Source organism: Corvus hawaiiensis, chromosome 22, assembly GCF_020740725.1.
Source record: "Corvus hawaiiensis isolate bCorHaw1 chromosome 22, bCorHaw1.pri.cur, whole genome shotgun sequence".
NCBI lineage: Eukaryota > Metazoa > Chordata > Aves > Passeriformes > Corvidae > Corvus > Corvus hawaiiensis.
In genome coordinates this window covers 7,649,233-7,673,976 of record NC_063234.1, presented here as the reverse complement: position 1 = coordinate 7,673,976, position 24,744 = coordinate 7,649,233, and the positions used below count along the sequence as shown (strand labels likewise).

Here is a 24,744-nt window from a genome sequence, read left to right as displayed (position 1 = left end):
CAATGCCAAAGGATGGGGATGGACCATGGTGCCGCTCCAAATCCCGAATTTTTGGGATGTTTTCCTGGTTTTTATTGGCAGAGGAGCAGCTCCCAGGGTTTTGTGTTCCCAAGGAGAAAATGATCCCTCGGTCCATGGCCAAAATCCGGCTGTTTTTTGGGAAGGGAATGCCCAGAATGAACCATTTCCAGGTTTTTGTGGCTTAAATCCTTCACATTCCCATTCCATCCCCACGTTATGGATGGATCCTGCTCGTTCCGTTATCCCGAGCTGTCAATCACCTGTCAGAGTGATGGACAGGTGCCTGGAGGCGACGTGGAATCCCATCCCAAGATTTCAGGGAATTACGGATGAGTTATGACCATGTCAATCCAGGCTCGCGGTCCCATCGGAATCCGTGCCAAGATCTGAGGGAATTATGGATGATTTATGGAATTGTGGAGGGTGGCAAAGGCGTGGGATCGGGATAATCCTGGAGTCGGAATTCAATCCGTGTTTTAATTCCCAAGTCCTGGTTTCGGCGTTCCAGCCTATTTTGAGGATGGAGAAGGTGGAAAAGAGCTGGAAGAAACGACCGGATTTGAGGAGTTATTATGGGAGCTCACCTGATCACCCCGGAGAGGGAGAAATTCCCGGGAAGTCGAGTTCGTGCCGCATCCGAGTGATTTCCTGGTGAAATCCCACGGAAATCCCGTTTTCTTCTCTGCAATGACCTCGGGGAAAGACAAATCCCTGGACCCGGGCTTTGCTGCCTGCTCAGGCCCTTCCTGTGGAATTTGGGAGCCAACTCGGATCCAAGTCGGCTTCTCCCAACCCTTCCCCATCCCACTTTGGCGGGAATAAAGGCTGGAAAATTTCCAGAGGGGTTTTTTTCCCCGGTTTTTCTCCTCCTCTGTGGCATTCTGGGGGAAACCGAAGCATTTCCCCCCTTTCCTTGGGTTTTCCAGCCTTGAGTCGCCTCCTTCCCCAGGAAATTTCCGTTGCCTCTTCAGCCGGGGCTGTGGATGGAGATTTTTCCCTTTTTATTCTCAGGGTTTATCCCTTTTCCCCCCTTTCCCTCCTTTTTTCCCTTTTTTTCCCTTTCCCCCCCTTTTTTTCCCTTTTCCCCCTTTTTTCCCCCTTTTTTCCCTTTTTTTCCCTTTTCCCCCCCTTTTTTTCGCTTTCCCCCCCTCTTTATCCCTTTTCCCCCCCTTTTTCCCCCTTTTTCCCCTTTTTTTCTTTATTCCCCTTTTTATCCCCTTTTTTCCCCTTTTTCCCCCTTTTTTCCCTTCCCCCCCTTCTTTTCCTTTTTTCCCTTTCTTCCCCCTTTTTTTCCCCTTTTTATCCCTTTTTCCCCTTTTTTCCTTTTCCCCCCCTTTTTTCCCTTTTTTCCCCCCCTTTTTCCCATTTTTTCCCTTTCTTCCCCTTTTTTCCCTTTTTTTCCCCTTTTTTCCCCTTTTTTCCTTTTTTTCCCTTTTTTCTTCCCCTTTTCCCCCCTTTTTTCCTTTTTCCCCCCTTTTTTCCCCTTTTTCCCTTTCTTCCCCTTTTTTCCCCTTTTTTCCCTTTTAATCCCTTTTTCCCCCTTTTTTCCTTTTTTTCCCCCTTCCCCCCCCCTTTTCCCTTTTTTCCCTTTTTTTCCTTTTTTCCCTCTTTTCCACTTTTTTCCCTTTTCCCCCCCTTTTTCCCTTTTTTTTCCCTTTTCCCCCCTTTTTTCCCTTTTTCCCCTTTTTTCTTGAGCTCCCTTTTCCCAGGAGAAACGTGGCTTTGGAGGCGCTGTCAGCAAGAAAATCGGATTTTCACGGATTTTTGGGATCAGGAAGACCCTTTTTGGATCCAGAGGGGTGGGGAAAAGCTCCTCACCTGGGGAAGCAGAGCAGCAGCTCCCCCAGAATTTTGGGAGCTGTTCCTTTCCCGATCCAGGGCCATGAAATCCCAGCAGGATCCTTCCAGCCGAGGGAGGAGCCTCCCGCTCTTCCCCTGGGAATTGGAGCCGGGGTTGGATTTGTCCCTCACCACCTCGCACTGGGAATATTTTCCACCTTTTTTGGGTTTTATTTCTAGGGATCCTACAGGGGCTGGGAAAATCCCGCTCTGTTTTGTGGGATGACATCATTCCCGAGTTCTTGAGGAGAAGGTGGGAGCAGCAGCACCCACCGGTGCCAGGGAATCGCTGTGGGAGTGGGAAGATCCCGGGAATGCAGGGAGCAGCTGGAATGCGGCAAGCCGGGGTTTTGGGGGAATTTCTGCCGATTCCGGGCCTGTTTTGGGGTCAGGTTGGTTTTGCCAGTGTGGGATGATCCCGCTGGATCTGTTCCCGGCCAAGCTGAAGGAAGGGATGGGGTTAAAAGTGCTGGGAAAGCAGGAGAGGAGAGGTTTTGGTGGGAATTGGGCGTTTTTTGGGATTTGAAGGAGGAAAGCAGTGAAGTTGTGCTGGGAGGACGACGGGATCGGTGTTCCTGGGAATTTGGGGCTTTTTGGGATTTTGCAGGGCCGAACTTGGATGTTGTGCTGGTGTCACCTCAGGGATTCTGAGAAAGGAAGCCGAGGAAGGAGCAGGAAGAGCCGGGCATCCCAAATTTTGTATGGAATTCTTTCCAGGGCGAGCGGAGGTGCAGAAACTGGGAGCGATACAGAGGAAAAACCTCTGGGTTCCCGGGTTTTTGGGATCCTGGTGCAAGCTGGATTTAACTGGGATGAAGGCATTTCACCCACAGGGAGCTGGGAATGGGCTGGGAATGCAGCTGGAATGGGAAAGGGAATGATGAAGTGGGGAAAGGGAATGATGAAGTGAGGAAAGGGAAGCTCCGAGTTGGGCTGGTGGGAAAAGGTGGGAAAATCCCACCGGATTCCTCCGCCTGGGATGCGCCTTTGGGAGCGGCCAGAGGGGACTGGGAGCATCCATGGAACCCCACTTTTCCAGGGAATGGCCCCCCCAATCCGGGCTGTTCCCGATGCCCCTGGAATTCACTGTGTGGGATCGGGGAGGGGGGGGTGCAAAGGGAGCGCTCCTGACTCAGCGGGAGTGGGACAAATCCAGGTGGGCCGGGACACCGGGAATGCGCGTGGGAGAGCAGCTAAATCCGGCTGGGAGTGACTCAGAGCACGAGGGATTGGCTCAGCCACCCCCGAGGGCCCTTTCCCTGAGTTCCCAAAGCTCCAGAGGAGAAGGAAAACGCCGGAGGCCTCCAAAGGGGTGGATTTGGGATGGATTTGGGATGGATTTGGGATGGCTCCGCTTCCAACCCTCGGGAAGCTCCATTGGCCACGGCTGTTGGGATTTTTTCCTTGTTATTTTAATGTATTCCTTAGTTTTTCCATGTTTTATGGAGCTTCCCAGAGCTGGGAAAAACCCCCTGGGATGTGCAGTGATCCCTCACTTTTGGCTGAGGCTCCGGCCTCCGGCATCGCCCCAAATTCCCCCCAAACTCCACAAAATTCCAGTCCAGGTGAATTCCCAGCTCCCACAGAAGGTTCTCCCGATTATTTCCGGGGGAAATATGGAATTGGATGCGATTATTGCCGTTATTCCAACGGGAATGATCATTCCGCTGGGAATTGGGTGGGAAAACACCGGCAGAGTTCACCCGGAGAGGCGGAAGCTGCTCCATCCCTGGAATCACCCAGGGCCAGGCTGGATGGGGCTCCAAACATCCCGATCCCGCTGGAGCCGTTCCCGATCGTTGCAGGGTTGGATTAAATTGGATTTAAAGCTCCTTTCCAGCCCAAATTTTTCCACAATCTTGGATTTTATGGAACGGTTTCGGCCGGGCCAGGTGAGAAATTTGCTTTTGGGGCAGCACTGGAGGGAGAAAACGAGGAATTTCTGCTGGATATTGGGATTTTCCTGGCAGAGCCAGCGCCCTCTCCCCAGTGAGTTTTCCGACTCCTTTCTTTCCCTTGGCTGCTGGAGGAATTCCCAACTAATCGCTCCTTCGGGCTCTGATCCCATGAATCAGATCCAAAGCTTTCACGGGAATTTTTCCCGGCCCTCCCTCTGTGCTTTATTCATGATTTTCTTGGGAATGTTTAAAGATCCACAAAGGATCCCAATCTTTTCTCCAGCCACATCCCTCTTCCCAAAATAATTGCTCCAATGGCCTCTGGAGAAGGAGGCTTTTCCTGGGAAGCATTTTGCTTTTCTTTTCCCTTTTAAAAATCCATCTGGGGCCTTTTCCCTCCTTTTATGCCTCCTTTTCTCCTTCATTCTTTTTCTCCCTTTTTCTCCTTTTTTTCCTCCCTTTTTCCTTCTCTTCTTCCTCCTTTTTCCTCCTCCTTTTTTCTCCTCCTTGTCCCTCTTTTTTCCTCCTTTTTTCCTCCCTTTTTCTCCTTTTTTTCCTCCTTTTCCCTTATTTTCCACCCTTTTTTCCTCCTTTTTTCCCCTCCTTTTCTCCTTCCTTTTTTCTCCTATTTTCCTCTTTTTTCCTCCCTTTTTCCTTTTCTTCTTCCTCCTTTTTCCTCCTCCTTTTTTCTCCTCCTTGTCCCTCTTTTTTCCTCCTTTTTACCTCCCTTTCTCCTGTTTTTCTTCCTCTTTTTTCCTCCCTTTTTCCTTCTCTTCTTCCTCCTTTTTCCTCCTCCTTTTTTCTCCTCCTCATCCCTCTTTTTTCCTCCTTTTTACCTCCCTTTTCCCTTCTTTTCTTCCTCCTTTTTCCTCCTTTTTTCTCCTCCTTGTCCCTTTTCCTCCTTTTTTCCTCCCTTTTCCTCCTTTTTTTCCTCCTTTCCCCCCTTATTTTCTTCCTCCTTTTCCCCTCCTTTTTCCCCTCCTTTTCTCCTTGCTTTTTTCCTCCTTTTTTCCTCCTATTTTCCTCTTTTTCCCTCCCTTTTTCCTTCTTTACTTCCTCCTTTTTTCTCCTCCTTGTCCTCATTTTTTCCTCCTTTTTACCTCCCCTTTTCCTGTTTTTCTTCATTTTTCCCATTTTCCCTCATTTTTTCCTGCTTTATCCTCATTTTTTCCTCCTTTCCCCCTCTTTTTCCCTCCTCTTCTCCTCATTTTTTCCTCCTCATTTTTTCTTCCTCCTTTTTCTCCTTTTTCCTCCTTTCCCCCTCCTTTCCCCCTTATTTTCCACCTTTTTTTCCTCCTTTTTTTCCCCTCCTTTTCTCCTTCCTTTTTTCCTCCTTTTTTCCCTAATTTTTCCTTCTTTTCTTCGTCCTTTTTCCTCCTCGTTTTTTTCTCCTCCTTTTCCCTCTTTTTTCTCCCTTTTTCCTATTTTTCCCTCATTTTTTCCCATTTTTCCTCATTTTTTACTGCTTTGGCCTCCTTTTTCCTCCTTTCCTCCTCATTTTTTCCTCCTCATTTTTTCTTCCTCCTTTTTCTCTTTTTTTCCTCCTTTCCCCCTCCTTTCCCCCTTATTTTCCACCTTTTTTTCCTCCTTTTCCCCACTCCTTTTCTCCTTCCTTTTTTCCTCCTTTTTTTCCTCCTTTTTCCTTCTTTTCTTCCTCCTTTTTCCTCCTCCTTTTTATCTCCTCCTTTTCCCTCTTTTTTCTCCCTTTTCTCTGTTTTTCCTCCTTTTTTCCTGTTTTGTCCTCCTTTTTTCCTCCTCTTTTCCTCATTTTCCCCTCCTTTCCCCCTTCCTTGTTTTCCTTCCTTTCCCCCTTGTTTTCCAACTTTTTTCTCCTCCTTTTTCCCTCCTTTTTCCTCCTGCTATTTTCCTCCTCCCTTTTCCCTGTTCTTCCTCCTTTTCTTCATCCTTTTCTTCTCCTTTTCCCTCCTTTTTTTCCTGTTTTTCCTTCCTTTTCTTCCTCCATTTTCCCTCCCCCTTTCCCTCCTTTTTTCCCTCCTTTTCCCTCCTTTTTCTCCTCCTTTTTCCTTTCTCTTTCCTTCATGTCCAAGCTTGGGACAATCCCTGAGGAAAAGGCCATTGCCTCGGCTCCATCCCTCCCTTCCCAATCCCTCCCGGGGATTTTCCTGCTCCCATCCCAGCTTTTCCTGCTGCTTCCAGCCTTGGAAAACTTCTCCCGGAGGAGCAGGAGCCCTTCCAGGACAGCAGATGGCTGAGGAGGAGGAGGAGGAGGAAAATCATGGATGCAAATGCTCCGGGATGTCTTTGCAACATTCCCAGTCAAGGTCGTGCCGCCAGGAAAAGCATCCTCCAGGATTTTCCCCCAATCCCCCAAATTTTGGGATATTTCATGGATACTTGAAGCTTTCAAAGCAGCCCGACCTCTCCAGAGATGCCAATCCAAGGAATCCGCGGGGAGTGCGAGGATCCCTCATCCATCAGCTGGGATGAACCTGCACTTTTTGGGATGTCAGGGATCCTGGGATCGCAATCCCACGTTTGGAGCAGCCCGGAATTGCAGGGCGTTTCTGCCATCTCCAGAAAATCCCCATTCCCAGCTTCCCGAAGTGGGGTTTCCTTGCAGGAAGACGGGATCTGCTGGAGATCTCCTACAGGAAACCCTTTGGAATGTCGAGATTTATTCGGGTATCCCGGGGGGGGGTGGAATCCATAAATAACGGACCCAAAAATTCCAGGGATTCTCTCGAAGCTTCGAAACTTCCCCAGACCCCTGGAGAACTTCAAGGCGTGGGATGAGAATATTCCCTGTTTAATTCCCCCACCAGGGATTTAAGAGGAGCAGCAGAGCTGGGGGTGCCGGAATTAAAGAGATCAAAGCAATTTGGGCCTCGTTATCTCCAAATTCCTGGGAAACTGAGGCTGAAAGCCGGGAAATCTCCCAGCAGCCAAAAGCTGGGAAAGGGGGAGGGAGGAGAAAGCAGAATTCCCAAATCCCTGCTCTGCTGACGAGGTGAAAGCGCGGAGCTGAAATCCCCGTGGAGCGTTTGGAGTGACGGAGGCTCCGACCGGGAATAATTCTGCTTGAAAGAGCCGGATTGAGATAAAAAAGGGGATTTTTCCCAAAAAAGTGCCAGCTCGGAGCTCGGCTGAGGCGCGGGAAGTTATTTTGGGAGAAAAGGCGGCTTTTAGTGTCATTCCAAGGAGTTTCATCTTCCATCGGCAAACTCTGCCCCTGGATTTTGTGCCGCCACTTGGAGCGGCCGGAATTGTTCGGATCCCACGGTTCCGCTTCATCCCGAAATTCCTGCTCGCTGCCGTGGTCCCTCCAGATCTCCGGGATGGTGTGGGAATAACAAGGATGGGAAGGCTCTGGCACAGCTTCTCCAGGAATCTGGGGCTGCCCCATCCCTGGAAGTGTCCAAGGCTGGGTTGGAGCAACCCGGGATGGATTTTTGAAGTCCCTTCCAACCCAGTTTCCAGCCAACATTCCCAGTTCCCAGCCAAAATTCCCACTTCCCAGCTAATATTTATGGATCCCAGCCAGTATTCCCAATTCCCAGCCAATATTCCCAATTCCCAGCCAAGATTCCCAGTTCCCAGCCAACATTCTCAATACCCAATAAATATTCCCACTTCCCAGCTAACATTCCGAATTCCCAGCCAAGATTCCCAATTCCCAGCCAAAATTCTCAATTCCCAGCCAACATTCCCAGTTCCAAGCCAAAATTCCCAATTCCCAGCCAATATTCCCAGTTCCCAGCCAAGATTCCCAGTTCCCAGTAAAAATTCCCAATTCCCAGCCAATATTCCCAATTCCCAGCCTAGATTCCCAGTTCCCAGTAAATATTCCCAATTCCCAGCCAACATTCCCAGTTCCTAGCCAAGATTCCCAATTCCCAGCCAACATTCCCAATTCCCAATAAATATTCCCAATTCCCAGCCACTATTCCCAGTTCCCAGGCAATATTCCCAGTTCCCAGCCAACATTCCCAATTCCCAGCCAACATTCCCATTTCCTGGCCTAGATTCCCAGTTCCCAGCCTAGATTCCCAAATCCCAGTAAATATTCCCAGTTCCCAGCCAACATTGCCAGTTCCCAGCCTAGATTCCCAATTCCCAGTAAATATTCCCGGTTCCCAGCCAACATTCCCATTTCCCAGCCAACATTCCCAGTTCCCAGTAAACATTCCCAGTTCCCGGCTGGTATTCCCAGTTTCCCGTCCTGCCTGGGCACAGCTGGATGCTCCCCACGCATTCCCAAATCCCATTTTTTCCCTACCCCCCCCCGCGCTTCCCAGGCTGGAATTTCCATTTCGCTTCCCAACTAAAACCCCCAAAATCCCCGAACCCTCCCAGATCTCCTGCGGAGTGAGAATGAATTAAAAGAATTAAATGAATTAAATGAATTAAATGAATTAAATTAATTAGCGGCCATTGTGTCATTAATGCCAGACTTTAATTAAATCGTGGGGGAGATAACGATTCCGGAGCTTCCCGCCAGCCGAACATTCCCAGGATGGAGAAATTCCTCCTGGAACGGATCCGAGGCGAGTCCTATCCTGCGGTGAAGCTCCAAGGCCGGACATTCCAGCCGATTTTCCACCTAAAAACGGCTCCTTCTGCCTCTTCCTCTCCTCTTTTCCAGCCTTTCGGAGCTCCCGGCTCTTTCCCGGGATCGAATCCTGGGAGATCCGGGATCTCCTCAGCTCCTTCCCATCTCTGTGCCTTGGGAAAGGTGATCCCTCGGGACGTGGAGTGGCCGGATCTGGACCGACTTCCTGGAGTCACCCATGGGATTTGCCGGGGCGGGGTGGGGGTGGCTCATTCCAGGAATTCTTTGGAATGTTGGCTGCAGGAAAAGCTTCTCATCCAGCTCACCGCATCCCTTGCTCCTGGATGGATTTGAGCTACTCCAGAGGGCTGGGAATTCCGACCCAACCCTGTTTTCCGGGTGATTTTTTGTCTGCCAACGTCTCCAAGGTCATTCCCAGGTATTCCGTGGATTTTCCACCCTTTCCCAAGTCTCTGGTTGGGATTTGCAGGTGGAGTTTGGGCCATTCCTGAAATTCCCGGGATTTCTGTGGGAAAAAGATGCCGGTTGGATTCCTAACGAGGAGAAGGTGCTCCCAGCTGGATTTTGAGCTGGAAAATGTTGGATTTCCCTGGAATTACCGCCCTGCCCTAAAAACAGCCGCCTTCCCCCATCCCTGACATTCCCAGCCTGGCAATTCCCACCGATTCCTCCTTCGTGGACACGGAGCAGGAACTCTTCCACATCCTGATTTAATTCCAGTTCCTCGTCTCCCGCTGCCAGCGCAGCCACGGAGCCGGATCGGGAACGATGAGCTCCGAGGCCTCGGGAACGGCGCCGGAATGCGGAGGGGGCAGCTCCTTCCGTGGCCTTTTCCCAAGCTCCTTCTCCTGGCAGCATTCCAAGCAAACGCCGGAGGATTTGGGATTTGCTGGGGTTTTACTTCCCTTTGATATCCAGGAATTTTCATTCGAATTCCGCTGCTCGTCTCCCGCTTTTCGCTCCGTCCTTCATCCCCGCCTCTCCCAGCTGGAATGTTTCCCTCTCCGGTTTTTGGAGCTGGAAAAGCTCCTGGGAGAAGGTTTTGCTTTGAAGGAGCGGGAACATCCCGGGATGGATATTCCTGCTGGTGACTCCTCGTCCTGTTCCGATGTCCCCTGGGAGAGGGGATGTCTTCCCGGATCTCCCAAGAGCTCCGAAATCTGGGAAGCAAAAGGAAAATCCTGGCTAAAAATCCCTTTCCTGCCAATTCCTCCAGGTCCTTTTCCTCCTTGGAATATCTCCCGACCCAGCCCGAGGCCGGAGGGAACCGTGGTGTGCCAGGAAAGGCCGCGGATGTGCCCGGAATTCCGAGAGACTCCGAGCTCCAGGAGGGCAAAGCCTCCTCTGAAAGGTTCCAAAACCTCTGGAAAAGCAGGATTTTCTCTTGGATGTCGGTTCCATCAAAGCCAGGGGGTCCCAACTCTCTTGGATTCATCCCAGGGGGAGCCGGGTCGGGATCTTTCCCTTTTTCCTTCTCCTTCCCACTCCTGGCTTTGATTTATTCCTGTTGGATTTGCTCAAAAGCAGGAAAAACCTGGAGCTCCAGCTCCTGTTTTTCCAAGGCCAGGAGAGGATCAGAAGCTCCAAAGTCATTATTGACTAAATTCATGGATTTTGGAACAAATTTTATGGAAAATCACTTTTTTCCCACTTTTTACTCTGGGAAAAAAAAAGTTCCCGATTTTCCTCTGGATCCGGCTGCTCTTCCACATCCTTTAAGGTCAATTCCATCCTTTCCCATTCCCAAATTTTGGCTGCCAAGGCCACGGCTTGAGCTGTGCTGCCCCAACCCCTCCTGTCCCATCCCCGACATTCCTTGGGAATTCTGGCTCTTTTCCAAGGATTTTTAGGCTCTGAACCCTGTGGGCTGCAAAATGGGGCTTCTCCCACATCGCTCTCATTCCAGGGCTGTGTTCCCATCCCCACGGATCCTATTCCGACCTTTTATAGGGATGCCGATTTTCCTTGGATTGGGGAGCTTTTGGGGCTGGAAAATTGGGAAAAGCTCCGTTGCACTCCTGCTAAAACACCAAGGAATTCTCCGGGGGGAAAACCAGGATTTATTCCTTTGGGGGAAACATTCCCAAAGCTGCCTGTCCTGGAAAAATTCCTCTCCGAAGGGCCCCGGCCAAGGCTGGATTTATTTCTCCAGCAGCAGAGCCTGGAGGAGGGGAATTCCGGACCTGAGAAATGTGGGATGGGGGAAAGATGAGGAATCGGGAGGCTGGAAAAATCCCTGCGGGAAACTTCACTGGAGAAAAGATTGGAATGTGACCGCATTTTGTGGATTTGGGATCTATTTTCTGGATTTAGGAGATATTTTGTGGATTTGGGATGTCTTTTCTGGATCTCGGATCTATTTTGTGGATCTGGGTTCCATTTTCTGGAGCTGGGATGTGTTTTATGGATCTCGGATCGATTTTTTTGATTCGCGATCTATTTTGTGGACTTGGGATCTGTTTTGTGGATTTAGGAGATATTTTGTGGATTTGGGATGTCTTTTCTGGATCTGGGATCTATTTTGCAGATCTGGGTTCCATTTTCTGAATTTGGGATATATTTTATGGATTTCGGATCTATTTTTTGGATTCGGGATCTATTTTGTGGATTTGGGATCTATTTTCTGAATCCGGGATATCTTTTCTGGATTTGGGATCTATTCTGCTGATCTAGGATCCACTTTCTGGATTTGGATCCACTTTCTGGATTTGGGAGATATTTTCTGGACCTGGAATTTATTTTCTGGATTTCTGATAGATTTTTGTGGATTTAGGATCTATTTTCTGGATTTGGGATCTACTTTATGGATTCGGGATATATTGTCTGAGTCCGGGATGTATTTTGGGATCTATTTTGTGGATCTGGGATCCATTTTCTGGATTTGGGATCTATTTTCTGGATCTGGGATTTATTTTCTGGATTTGGGATCTGTTTTCCCAATTTAGGTGTTTTCCCTTCCCGTGTGCAGTGGTTTGGATCCGTTTTCCAAGAAAATCTTCCCTGTCGCCCTCGGATCCCTTTTCCCGCCTGTTTTTTCCAGCCCCGCTTCCTCCAGCTCTTCTCCAGGTGTTCGGATGGATTCAATCCCTCATTCCAGCCTCTTCCTGTCCCTCTCCTGCCCGAGGAGCAGCCATTTCCATATTTATTAAATTCCTTTCCCGGGATCCGCAATCCCCAGCTCATCCCGCTCCCAGCGCCTGGAGGTGGAGCAGGGATGGGAAGAGGGGGAAAATACGGATGGGAAAACACGCGGGAATCAGGATCTTGTTTTTCCTGCCTTATTCCCACTTTTCCTCACCCTGGAGCTGCCGGGAGCCGGAGCAGACGGAATGGGAAACTCCACGTGGGATTTTCCAGCTCCAAGGATTCCGTGCTGGGATCCAAACGCTGCTTTCTACGGACTTAATGAAGCAGGAGGTGCCCGGATTCTCCTGGAGATGGGAGCGGGATTCATCCCGCGGGAATTCCGACGTTGCCGCACGGATGTTTCACATCCCAGCTCCTGCTCCGGCTGCTCCCGCAGTGATGGGAAGGTGGAAAGATGGAAAGATGGGAAGCTGGGATCACGGGAAGGCCCTGGGATGGGAGGATCAGGGCAGGATTTGACAGCGATTCCCAAATTCCCGAGGAGCGGCGCTGAACCGACGTCTCCTCCAAAATCCTTTATCCCCATTTTCCCTGGCAAATCCCGGGAAGGATCCTCGGAGCTGAGGGGCAGTGGGATTTATCCCCTTTTCCCTCCTCCTGCTCAAAACCTGGAATTTGGCTCCGGCCTGCTCAGGAGTCCCAAATCCCCATTTTGAGGCCTTGGAGCTTTTCCTTCCTGGGAATTCTCTCTGGGAATATTCACCTGCTGAGGCGTTGCTCCCAGCCCCATCCTGAGCTCCTTTTCCTTCCACGGATGGCCGGGAATTGACCGAAATGTCTCCAATTTGGGTCAAATCCAAGGATTTTTAGCTCTCCTGCTGCAGTAGCTCGGGCTGCTGGCAGCGCTTCCATAATCCACCTTTTTTATTCCAAGGAATAACGATACTCCAGGATGGGAAAATCCCACCAAACAGGAAAATCCCATTGACAACTTTGGGAATGAGCCTCAAACCCACGGATCCCTCTGGGCTGTGGAATTCCCAAAGGAAGTGGAGTGATCCCTCCGGGTTCTGGAATTCCCAAAGGAAGCGGAACAATCCCTCCGGGTTCTGGAATTCCCAAAGGAAGCGGAACAATCCCTCCAGGCTCTGGAATTCCCAAAGGAAGCGGAACAATCCCTCCAGGCTCTGGAATTCCCAAAGGAAGTGGAACAATCCCTCCGGGCTGTGGAATTCCCAAAGGAAGCGGATTGGCCTCTCCAGGCTCTGGAATTCCCAAAGGAAGTGGAGTGATCCCTCCGAGTTCTGGAATTCCCAAAGGAAGTGGATCAATCCCTTCGGGCTCTGGAATTCCCAAAGGAAGCGGATTGGCCTCTCCAGGCTCTGGAATTCCCAAAGGAAGTGGAGTGATCCCTCCGGGTTCTGGAATTCCCAAAGGAAGCGGATTGATCCCTCTGGGTTCTGGAATTCCCAAAGGAAGCGGATTGGTCTCTCCAGGCTCTGGAATTCCCAAAGGAAGTGGATCAATCCCTCCAGGCTCTGGAATTCCCATAGGAAGTGGATTGATCCCTCTGGGCTCTGGAATTCCCAAAGGAAGCGGAACAATCCCTCCGAGTTCTGGAATTCCCAAAGGAAGTGGATCAATCCCTCCAGGCTCTGGAATTCCCAAAGGAAGCAGAACAATCCTCCAGGCTCTGGAATTCCCAAAGGAAGCGGATTGGCCTCTCCAGGCTCTGGAATTCCCAAAGGAAGCGGAACAATCCCTCCGAGTTCTGGAATTCCCAAAGGAAGCAGAACAATCCCTCCGGGCTGTGGAATTCCCAAAGGAAGCGGATTGGCCTCTCCAGGCTCTGGAATTCCCAAAGGAAGTGGATTGATCCCTCCGAGTTCTGGAATTCCCAAAGGAAGCAGAACAATCCCTCCAGGCTCTGGAATTCCCAAAGGAAGCGGAGTGATCCCTCCGAGTTCTGGAATTCCCAAAAGAAGTGGATCAATTCCTCCGGGCTCTGGAATTCCCAAAGGAAGCGGAGTGATCCCTCCGAGTTCTGGAATTCCCAAAGGAAGTGGATCAGCCCCTCCAGGCTCTGGAATTCCCAAAGAAAGCGGATTGACCCCTCCGGGCTGTGGATTTGGGAGGAATTCCTCAATGGGAAATTCCCAAGCCGGGAATGTGGGACGGAGCAGAATTTGGGAATCGGGGATGAGCCGTGCCGGGAGGTGCCAGCTGGGAAGTTGGGATTGTTTTTCCAGGAGTGTCAGTATCCCGGGATCCGTCCGGCGGCGTCGCTGTTTGAGCAGCCCTGGCTGTGTTTGCTCCCGAGCCTTTGGGGCGGGAAACGTGCGGAAAAGCCGCTCATCCCGGTGCCAGGCGCAGGAATCCCACCGGATCCGCTCCTGCCGCATTCCCGGCGGCTCCAGGCACCTGTCCAATCCCATTTATCCTTCCCAGTCTTGGCTCTTCCCAAGGTTTAGGGCAGGAGCAGAGGTCGGGAAGGGACGGAGGTGGAGCTGGAAAAGCTCCCACTGCCAGCGGCATTCCCAGTTTGGGAATGTTCCAGCGCTCAGGGCAGGAACCCCCTGAATTCCCAAGGAAAACCCTTTTAGGAGTGATTTTCCCATGGAAAAATGGATGCGTTGTCCTGTTACCTATGGAAATATCCAGGAAAAATCCGGGATCAGGCTCCTGGAAGCTCCAGCGTGGGCGGAGCGAGGCGCTGGACACAAAGAGGACCTGACAGGCCTTGGGAAGTGAAGGATTGGGATGGACATCCGGAAAAAAATCCCGGAGATCTCCGGGATGAGAGGGCAGCAGGGGCCGGGCTCGGGGACCTGGCGTCACCTGCAGAGGGAGAAGATTCCATGAAAAACCAGGAAAAACAAGCGGCAGGAAGGAGGAACCGGTGCAAAGCCAGGGATGCTCCCACGAAATGCCCAAAATATCCTAAAATCCCACTTTTTTGGGGGGAGCAGCTCTGGAGCAGTGCGGAGCCGTCCCCGCTTTTCCAAGGGGTTTTCCCTGTGTCCGTCTGGATGGGAGAGGATTCCATGGGGTGGATTTGGGGCCGGCAAATGCTCCAAGGGGTTTTTCCCATTGTCCCGAGCCTCAGTCAGGTTTTTTCGGGATTTGCACCGGAAATTTCCCCTGTGGAAGTGGCCCTGAGCATGAAATGAGGAGATTATGGAATTTTGGGGAATTTTGGGGAATTTTTTTGATTTTCTGGGAATTTTTGGGAATTTTGGGGAATTTTTGGGAATTTTTAGTGCCAGCGCTGCAGAACCAGGCTTGGGATTCCCCATCCTTCCCGTCCATCCCAAAAATTCCACACCCAGGCACCGATCCCATTTTATCCCTAAACATTCCCAAAGCAGCGCTTCCAACCCTTCTTCCCAAAAAACCAACCCCCTGTTCCCATCCGACCTCCTGGATCCCTGCAGGATAAATCGGGATTATTCCTGACTCCCCAAATCGGTGTTGAAATCCCAAATCCCGCGGAAATCCCAAATCCACTTCTCTCATCCGGGCAGGAATTTTGAGGCTCAGCTCTGACTCCTCCTCATCCCTCACCTTCTTTGGAATAGGGAATTCTTTCCCCCTTTTCCCACTTTTTTTCCAGGCTTCTCCATGCCAAAGCCACCAGAGAACCGCCTCGATCCCAAAAAATCCCGTGGGAATTCACGGGCAGCTCCGACCTGGCTCCGACTCCATCCTTCACCCCCTCAATTCCAAGGAAATTCCCATTAAAATTCCAAATTCATTTCGAGCCTCGAGTTTTCCCTTCTTTCCCCTCCCAATTCCCCAGTTTTTCCCAGCTCCTGGGATTTTTCTGGAAGCTGGAGCTCAGCTCCGGGAGTACGGGGATATTCCTGGCCTTTCCTCGCTCCCACTCTTGGATTTTCCTGCTGCCTTTCCCGGTTTTTGGTCACCGGTGGATTTTCCATCCCAATCCTCCCATTTCTTTGGTTCCCAGACCCCATTCCAGGAGGGATTTCCCTGCTCAAAAATCCCTGGAATTTATCCGAGGAGATGCTCCATCCAAACTTCCCCCACCCCGGGATTCATTTCCCAGGGCGACGCTCCAGAATAAATTCCCAATTATTCCAAATTTGGCACTTTCTCCTTAAATTTGGGACTTTCTCCCGAAAATTCGGGATTTCCTCCCTAAATTTGGGATTTAACCCCCCAAATTTGGGTATTTCTCCTTAAATTTGGGATTTTCTTACCCAGTTTGGGACTTTCTCCTCCGGTTTGGGGCTTTCTCCCCGAAGTTGGGATTTCCTCCCAAAATTTGGGACTTTCTCCCCACAGTTCAGGATTTCCTCCCTAAATCTGGGGCTTTCTCCCTGAATTTGGGTCTTTCTCCCAAAATTCGGGACTTCTTCCCTGAAATCAGGGTTTTCTTTTCTAATTTGGGATTTAGCACCTGGATTTGTTCTGGAAAGGTCGGGAAAAAAGAACCAAACTGGGAAATTCTCCCTTCGGGAGCCTTTTTTTGGCCCAAATTCCCATGGCCGAGGGCGGGTGGAGGAGACTCACCCGGAATGCGCTGCCCTGGATTCCGGCTGCTCCCAAAGGACTGCAGGAATCAGGTTTGCACCTGGTTTTCCAGGCTGGATCGATCCCTCAGGAATCTGGGAAGGACGGGAGGGCGCCAGCTCCGTCCGAAAACAGGGATTGGTTTTTTTAGGGAGGGAAGGGATCCGGCTTTGCAAGGGGCAGCGGGAAAATCCTTCTTTATGAAAACATTGGGAATAATCGCCCCGGTGGATGCGCCCGGATGAGGCAGGAGCATCATTCCCGCCCTTCCCGAGGCCGGGAATTCCCTGGGGCATTCCAAGGGAGCTCTCACCAGCTGTTGGATTCACAGGGAATTAAAAGCCGGGAGAAATCGGAGCGAGCCGGACACGGATCCCCCCGTTTCCGTCGCTCCCTGTCTCCTCGATGTCCTGGGAGCCGCCTGATGGGCCGGGAGCTGCTCCCGGGATTTGCCCGCGGAATCTGGAGGCTGCCAAGGAAGCTTCGCCTTCGGATCACAAATCTGGCTCGCAGCGTTCCGGGTTATTCCCGTTTATCCTTCTCCCACGGGATCGTGGCTCCGGGCGGAGGTTGTGCAGCCAGGGCTGAAATTCCCGTTGGGAAGGAGTGGAAATGTGGGAATTTTTGAAATCCCGGTTTCGTTTTGTTTTCCAAGGAGGCATTGCAGCCGCAAAATCTTTGGGAAAGAATTCCCAACTTCCCTAAAATCCTCCCTTGCCTCATCCATGGGTCACTCCCATCCAATGGGAGCTTTCAACCATGGAAAAAGCCCTCGGCTAAGGAAAGCGGGAATGCTGAGAAAGCTGAATTTTGGGAATGTGGAGGTTACGGTTTTTCCATGGAAAAATGGATGGGAAGAGCCAGACTTTGGGCTGGGAAAAAGTCCTGGATTGGGTCATCCTGCAACGATGGATTTGGGAATTTTTGACTCCTGGTGTTTCAGTTTTTCATGGAAAACTCCTCGTGAGGGGGGAAATGGAGGAGCTGGAGTGGGACACCGGGGTTCGGGTTGGTTTTGTCCCTTTGGATTTCCGGGCATTGAGGGATGGGTGACTCCAAAACTTTGTCCCGGTGTTTTTTCCCCAAACAAAAGAGGATCCTGGGGTGGGATTTTGGGGGGTTTTCCATGGAATTGGCTTTCGGGGGGATGGGGAACAGCCGGAATTCCAGCCTGGTAACACCAGTCTGATCCAAACTGGTGGGATTTGATTCCCAAAAAACCTCCCTGACAGGAACCAGGCTCTGCTGGATCCATGCAAACCCCATCCAGTTAAATCCATGAATTTCTGGAATTCCTGGGTTTTCCTTTCCTTCTCCCCCTGCCTCCAATCCTGTGGGAAAATCCTGTATCCCAACCTGCCCTGTATCCCACATCCCTATGGGTCCCTGCTCCTGGATCCTGGATCCTGCATCCCATATCCCAGCCCTGCATCCCAACCCTACATCCCAACCCCTCCTGCATCCCACATCCCAATCCCACATCCCATATCCCAGCCCTGCATCCCAACCCTGCATCCCAACCCCTCCTGCATCCCACATCCCAATCCCACATCCCAACCCTGCATCCCAACCCCTCCTGCATCCCACATCCCAATCCCACATCCCATATCCCAGCCCTGCATCCCAACCCTGCATCCCAACCCCTCCTGCATCCCACATCCCAATCCCATATCCCAACCCTGCATCCCACATCCCAACCCTGCATCCCAACCCCTCCTGCATCCCACATCCCAATCCCACATCCCAACCCTGCATCCCAATCCTGCATCCCATATCCCAATCCTGAATCCCACATCCCAACCATGCACCCCACATCCCAACCCTGCATCCCACATCCCAACCCTGCATCCCATATCCCAACCCTGCATCCCACATCCCCTCCTGCATCCCGCATCCCAACCCTGCATCCCACATCCCAACCTCACATCCCAATCCTGGACCCCACATCCCAATCCCACATCCCAACCCCTCCTGCATCCATGTTCCCTCCTCACCCCCGTGTCCCCATTCCTGTCACCCCTCTGCCCTTCCCCTGCTCCTTCCACCCCCTCAGCTCCCAGTGCCCCCCCCCACTCCCCAAAATCCATCCCTGCATCCTCCCCAAAATCCATCCCTGGATCCCCCCCAAAATCCATCCCTGCATCCCGCCCAAAATCCATCCCTGGATCCCCCTCCTCCCCCAAAATCCATCCCTTCCCCCCCCCGACTCCCCCAAAATCCATCCCTGCATCCCCCTCAATCCCTCCCCCCACATTCCCCCCTCAATCCATCCCCCCTGGATCCCCCCTCAATCCATCCCCCCTGGATCCCCCCTCAATCCACGCCCCCCCCGGATCCATCCCCCCGCATCCCTCCGTGATTCCCCCCCCGCTCCTTCCCCCCCCAATCCCTCCCCCCTCTCTCCTCCCCGCCCCCCGCTCCATCCCGCCCCCCTCAGCCCCTCCCGGGGGCCGGGCCGGGGGCGGGCTCAGCCCGGGGGGGGCCGGGGGCGGCCGCTCAGCCCCGCTCGGCTCCGGCTGCTCCAAATCGGCTTAAGGGCGGCAGCGGCGGCGGCGGCGGAGCTGCGGCACCGGGGGGCAGCGCCGGACAGGGCCGAGCCCCCTCCCCGGACCGGACCGAACCGAGCCGAGCGCCGTCCACTCCCGGACCGAGCCGAGCCCCCTCCCGGACCGAGTCGAGCCCCCTCCCCGTGCCCGGCGATGCCCGCCCGCCCCCCGGCGCGGGGGCCCCGCTGAGCCCCCTCCGCGGGCACCATGCGCACCATGAGCCCCCTGCCCCTCTGCCTCCTGCTCGGGCACCTGCGGCACCTGGCTCTGGGTGAGTGTCACCCCCCGAGGGGACAGGGACCCCCCGGGCCCGCGGGAGGGATGGGGTGACCCCCGCACCGGAGTTCGGCGCCCCCGCCCTGGGGTTTGGGGTGAGGGGCGAGGGGGGGGCGCCCATGGAGAGGAGAATGGGTTTGGAGCGGGGAATTGGGGTTGGTTACTGGGACACGCGGTCTGGGGGCGGTATTGGGGCACCCCCTAACCGGGCACGGGTGTGGGATCTGTTATTGGGGCACCCCATAACCCGGCACGGGTGTGGGATCTGTTATTGGGGCACCCCCTAACCGGGCACGGGTGTGGGATCTGTTATTGGGGCACCCCATAACCCGGCACTGGTGTGGGATCCGTTTTTGGGGCACCCCCTAACCGGGCACGGGTGTGGGATCTGTTTTTGGGGCACCCCATAACCCGGCACGGGTGTGGGATCTGTTATTGGGGCACCCCCTAACCGGGCACTGGTGTGGGATCCGTTTTTGGGGCACCCCATAACCGGGCACTGGTGTGGGATCTGTTATTGGGGCACCCCATAACCGGGCACTGGTGTGGGATCCGTTTTTGGGGCACCCCATAACCGGGCACTGGTGTGGGATCTGTTATTGGGGCACCCCATAACCCGGCACGGGTGTGGGATCCGTTTTTGGGGCACCCCCTAACCGGGCACGGGTGTGGGATCTGTTTTTGGGGCACCCCATAACCCGGCACGGGTGTGGGATCTGTTACTGGGGCACCCCCTAACCGGGCACTGGTGTGGGATCCGTTTTTGGGGCACCCCATAACCGGGCACTGGTGTGGGATCTGTTATTGGGGCACCCCATAACCGGGCACTGGTGTGGGATCCGTTTTTGGGGCACCCCATAACCGGGCACTGGTGTGGGATCTGTTATTGGGGCACCCCATAACCCGGCACGGGTGTGGGATCTGTTATTGGGGCACCCCATAACCCGGCACGGGTGTGGGATCTGTTATTGGGGCACCTCCTAATCGGGCACTGGTGTGGGATCTGTTAATGGGGCGCCGTTAATGGGGTGTCGTTAATGGGGTGTCGTTAATGGGGCGCCGTTAATGGGGTGTCGTTAATGGGGCGCCTGCTTTGCACCCAGCAATGGGGCGCTGGGGGACCCCGGGAGAGGCCGGGGGGTCTCATCCATGGGGCCACCCCCGTGTCCCCTTTTCCCGCTTCTCCCGGGCTCCGGCTGCGAATCCCAGCCCTGCTCCAGACGGGGGTGGGGGGGTGGAATCTGTGTTCTGGGGACCCCCACGAGCTCAGTTTTGGGGGGGTCGCAGCCCCTCCTGCTCCTTTGGGACCCCCAAACCCCGAGCAGGGAGCAGCATCCCCCAAATCCTCGCTGTGCTGGGGGATTGCAGCTGCCCGAGATCCCAAAAAAACACCCCGGGACTCCGCTCCCCACCGCAGCCCCAAACCCGCGGCTCCGGGGAGGGGAAAACACCCGGGGAGGGAAACTTTCCCCTCCTCTCATCCCACAGCCTCAGGAGCAGCCGTGGAATTGTATTCCATGTCCATTTGAGGCCAATTCCCTCCTTTTTTCCCCCCAAATCCCCGCTCGGGGGTCTCAGGTGGCCGCTCCTTCCCGAGCCCCGGCTGCTCCCGGGAAACCGGGAGCTTTTCCAGCCTCCGGGAGCTGGAGGCGCGAGCGGAGCCTGCTCGGCATCTCCCATTTTTTTTGGGTTTTTAATGGACTTTTTCCTCTCCGGGAAGCGCCGGCAGCCGCTGCAGGGCGCGGGGCGGGGGAGCCTCGGCTCTGCGGGGCCGGCGCCACACAAAGGAGCCGATTCTTCCCCGGCTGCTCCCGCTCCGTCCCTCCGGGATCTCCGAGCAGGAGCCCGGCCTGGATTTGGGCTCTGGCAAGAATTCCCCGCATCCCTCTTTGCCTTTCCCGCTGGGATTTGGGTCCTGCCGGGCTGCGGCTGCTGCTCCGAGCCCACCCCTCCCCCCCCCCCCCCCCTTTCATCCCGAGCATCCCCCACGATCCCAGCATCGGGAATAAAACCCGCTCGGGAAAAGGAGGGGAGGGGAGGGGGGGAACTTGTGCCAAACGCAGCCCCGGCTCCCTCCCCTCCCCGCTCTCCTCCGCCGCCGTTTTAAGGTCACGGACAGACAATTTCCAAGGAACAACGCATCCCCCCGGCTTTTCCGTAGCTCCAGCTGTCTGTCACTGGCGCAGGGATCATTTTTCCTGCCTCTCTCCTGCTTTTTTCTCGCCGCGGATCGGGCGGTTGCTCTCGTGCTGTTGATTCCGGAGCGGAGAAATCTCTGTTTGTGGGGTGGGGGTTTTTTTTGGGGGCGGGGGAGAAATGGGATCAAAGTTGGTTCGTGGAGGGGCTGGAGGAGCTCGGGGAGCCCGGAGGGGTTGCGGGTGATGAAGTGATGGATGCGGCGTCGGGAATTGCTTGGATTTGGACATCCAGGAGCTGGATTTGGGCTCTCAAACCCCACAGGAACTTCGCGGCTTTGCTGGATCCCGAGGGTCCGCCGTGTTCAGCATCTCCTTCCCTATGGAGGCCGCCCCTGCCCGTGCTCTTTTTGGGATTCCAACCCAACCCGGCCTGGAATTCTGCGATTCCACCCCTCGGCTGTCCCAAAAACCCCAGCCCGAGCTCTGTTTTTGCACCACACAGCCCCAAATCCCGGCCAAATCCTGGGTTTGGGGCACCTCCCTTTGCTCGGCGCAGCAGGGGCTGAGCTGCTCCCGAATTTCGGGGAGGCAGAGCGTCGCTCCCGAATTTCGGGGAGGCAGAGCGCTTGCCATTCCCGATTTTCCGAGGGCAGATGGCTTTTCCCTGGCTGACGGCATCCTTGGCCGGAGCCGCCGCTGTGCCCTCCCCGTCCCTCTGTCCCCTCCCCAGCCCTCCGTGCCCTCCCCAGCCCGCCTGCTGAGGGATCCAAGGGATCCAAACACCGGGAAGATCCAGGTGGGCACGTCCCCAACGCGCCGATTCCCGCTGTTCATCCCCCCGTTTGCCGTATGACCCCCAAATCCCTTTTGTTTTGTAGGGAATTTCGCCTGGTTTTATTGTCCCCTCGTTGACCCCCTCATCCCTGCCGCATCCCGGAGGATCCCGCTGCCGGAGCGATCCCCAGAAATCCTCTGGAAGCACTTCCCGCCCTACAAATCATCCGTGGGAAGCTTCGTTGGGCTTTCCAGCCCTTTTTTCCATCCCTCACCCGGTCAGGAAAAGCCCTTTTGTGACCCCCGAACGGAGCTGGGCGGGATTGGGATCATTCCCGAGGTGTTTCCCAGCCCTCCGGGAGCATCACCCCTCGGATTCCAGCTTTTTTTTCTCCTTTGTCCTCGGTTCAACCTCTCCTTTTGTCCAAAAAAAAAAAAAAAAAAAAGGAAAAAAGCCGCCGGGGCCGGGGCTAAGTGGGTTAAGGAGCCGTCAGGAGGGAAAAACGAGGCCACGCGGAGGAGGCAGCGGCTGGACCATGGAAAAGGAGCCGGAGCGCCAGGAAAAGAGGCTGGAAAAGCGCCCCTCTTCCCCAAATCCATGGATTCCGGGGTCAGGGCTGCCTCGTTCACTCCCCGCCTGAAATACGGCCCCAGAAAGGGCTCCTGGGGGTTGTTTTAGGGCCGTGGAGAAGCCTCCGGGGAGGGATGGAAGCGTCGCGTTCCCGGAGATTTCCAGAGGTTTTATCCCGGTGATTTGCGTTGGCTTCTGCTGCCCACCCCCAGCCAGGGAAGGGGGGGAAAAAAAAGGGAAAATCCAAGTGTTTGAAGCTTTTCAGGGATTTGTCCTTGGGGATATCCCTGAAAAATCGAGTTTGGGAAAAAAGCTCTTTGCGGTTGGGATTTTACCTGGAATTCTCGCCCCTCTCCCTTCCCCCCGAGGTTTTCCTGGCAGGAGTTTTCCCAGCTGACACGGAAGCCCCCGGCTGGATCCTTTTCCAACCTGGAAAAGCCGATTTTTCCTCGTTTTTGGAGGGAAAACCCAGCGTGGGGCTTTCCCCAGGGTAGTAGGAGCCACCTGCTCCTGTTTCTTTTTAATGGAAGGAGGAATTTGGTGGGAATTTGGTGGGAAAAGGAGGAGCAGGGGATGGAATCCTGCTTTAATTCACCTGTAAATCCCAAAAATCCATCCCACATTCCCGCCACCCTTTCCTAGTAACGCTTTTCCCATCAAATCCCGTGTTCAGCTCTTTTTTTGGAAGTTCTTCCTGCTGTGTCCACGAATCCCGCATTTCCACGGAGCCTCTCCGGGTAAATCCAGGCCACGCAGCCCCTTCGGAAAATCCCCCTCGCTGTGCTAATTGCCCTTCCCCAATTAGCCCAATTTCCCTCTTCCCACTGGCTGCTTTTGGGAGCTGCCACTTCCAATCCAGAGCTCGGGAAAAAGCTGCGACTCCGGCAAGGATCTTCCCTCTCCTTGTGCCATTCCAGGATAATCAACATCTTCGGGACAGGGAGACATTCCCGGCTTTATTTCTCCATGGAAAAGCTCCTGTGTTAAATCGTGGCTGCTCCCGGAGCGTTCCCAAAGATCCCCAAGCTCGGTTTGGGGGTGTTCACTCCCCAAATTCCCTTGGGATTGGTGGCATCCCCCCAAAACCAAAGCCTGGGAATGTTGTAGGGTTTGGCTTGGGAATGTTGGTGCCCTTTGGCCTGGGAGAAGGAATTGGGATCCAGGCGCTGGGAGCCCGGAGCTGAGCGGGCCCTGCCCTGTGCAGTTGTTAAATATTCCCGGCTCCATCCCACGGAATCCTGGGATGCTCTGGGTGGGAAGGGACCTTCAATCCCATCCCATGCCACGGGCAGGGACAGCTCCCACCATCCCAGGTGGCTCCAGCGTGGCCTTGGACATTCCCAAGGATCCAGCCACAGCTTCTCTGGGAATTCTGTGCCAGGGCCTCTCCACCCTCCCATCCGGGAATTCCTTCCCAAAAACTCATTCCAATTTCCCTCTGGAATTGGGGAGCCATTCCCTGTGTCCTGTCACTCCAGGCCCTTTTGAACAGACTTTTCCCGTTTTTTCTGTCGGCTCCTTCAGCTCCTGGAAGGCCAAAATTGGGTCAACCCAAAGCTTCTCTTCTCCGGGCTGAACATTCCCAACTCTCCCAGCTTTTCCTTGGAGCCTCCTCTGGACTCCAGCAGCTCCAGAGGGCAGAATTCCCGCTTTTCCTGCTGTGGGATCAGCCCTGGACTTGGGAGGTTTCCACGGCCAGGTCCTTCTCCACGTGCTCATCCCAGCCTGGATCCATCCCCGGGATTGCCGCGCTCCAGGTGCAGCTCCTGCTCCTGTTAAACCTCAGGAGATTCCCGTGGGCCGCTCCTGGACTTTTCCAGGTCTGGAAGCCTGGAGGCTTCTCAGGTGCCTCCAGACTCTTCCAGGTCTTGCATCCCGAATCCATGGGTGGTCCTGGAACATCCGGATGATCCCACCAGGCGCCCTTTCCCATGGAGAGGTTTCCCATTCCCGTTTTTTCCCCATAGCCATCACCAAAAAATGCTTTTTCCTGCTGGGAAATCCTTGGGATTTGGGAATGCTTGACCGACTCTCACCTCGTGTTCTGGGATCTGCCAAGGAAAAGCTCTCGGGATAAGAGCGGGGTTTTAGTGAATCCAGGTGTGGGAATTCGGCTGAGACGGAGCCAAGGATCTTCCCGAGGCTCCGGCAGCACTTGCCGAGGGAAAAGCTTTGCAGGGAGCTGGGAATGGAGCTGGAATCACAGCCTGGATGGCTGGGAATGGGCACAAATTCCTGCCTGGAACAGGTGCAGGGGGACGAAGCAGCATCACCCCCTTGGATCCCCTAGTGATGGGATTTGGGGGATTTTTCCCACTTTTCCACAACAAATCCTTGACTTCAGCCACGCCGTGTCTGGCTCTGTGCTCAGACCCCACAGAGAGGAAAAACGAGGCGAGGAGCCCCCAGATCCTGAATTTTGGGAGGCAGCTCCGGCTGTGCGAATTCCCGGCTCTGCGAATCCCGGCGGGAGGGATGCAGCTGACGGATGGGGCTGGAATTGTTCCCGATCCAGCTGCTCTCTTTGCCC

At 54.0% G+C, this 24,744-nt stretch overlaps 1 protein-coding gene and 1 long non-coding RNA gene across 3 annotated transcripts in view; one reads left to right on the top strand and one right to left on the bottom strand.

The window, feature by feature from the left end:
• Positions 1-8,167: 8,167 nt before the first annotated feature.
• On the bottom strand, positions 8,168-17,353 carry LOC125337236. Of its 2 annotated transcripts, none has more exons than XR_007207999.1 (3): positions 15,910-17,353; positions 14,022-14,214; positions 8,168-9,449 (listed from the first exon to the last, which is right to left on the bottom strand). It is a non-coding gene; the product is annotated as an uncharacterized LOC125337236 (long non-coding RNA). The 2 variants fall into 2 exon arrangements; XR_007208000.1 differs by having other exon boundaries at positions 16,223-17,353.
• Positions 17,354-18,390: 1,037 nt separating this feature from the next.
• Positions 18,391-24,744, top strand: part of IGSF21 (immunoglobin superfamily member 21) — a 52,147-nt gene continuing 45,793 nt past the window's right edge. The window contains exon 1 of the mRNA XM_048326370.1: positions 18,391-18,726. Coding sequence (XP_048182327.1) covers positions 18,663-18,726 — 64 coding nt within the window. The 5' untranslated portion in view covers positions 18,391-18,662. The remainder of the gene's footprint in view (positions 18,727-24,744) is intronic.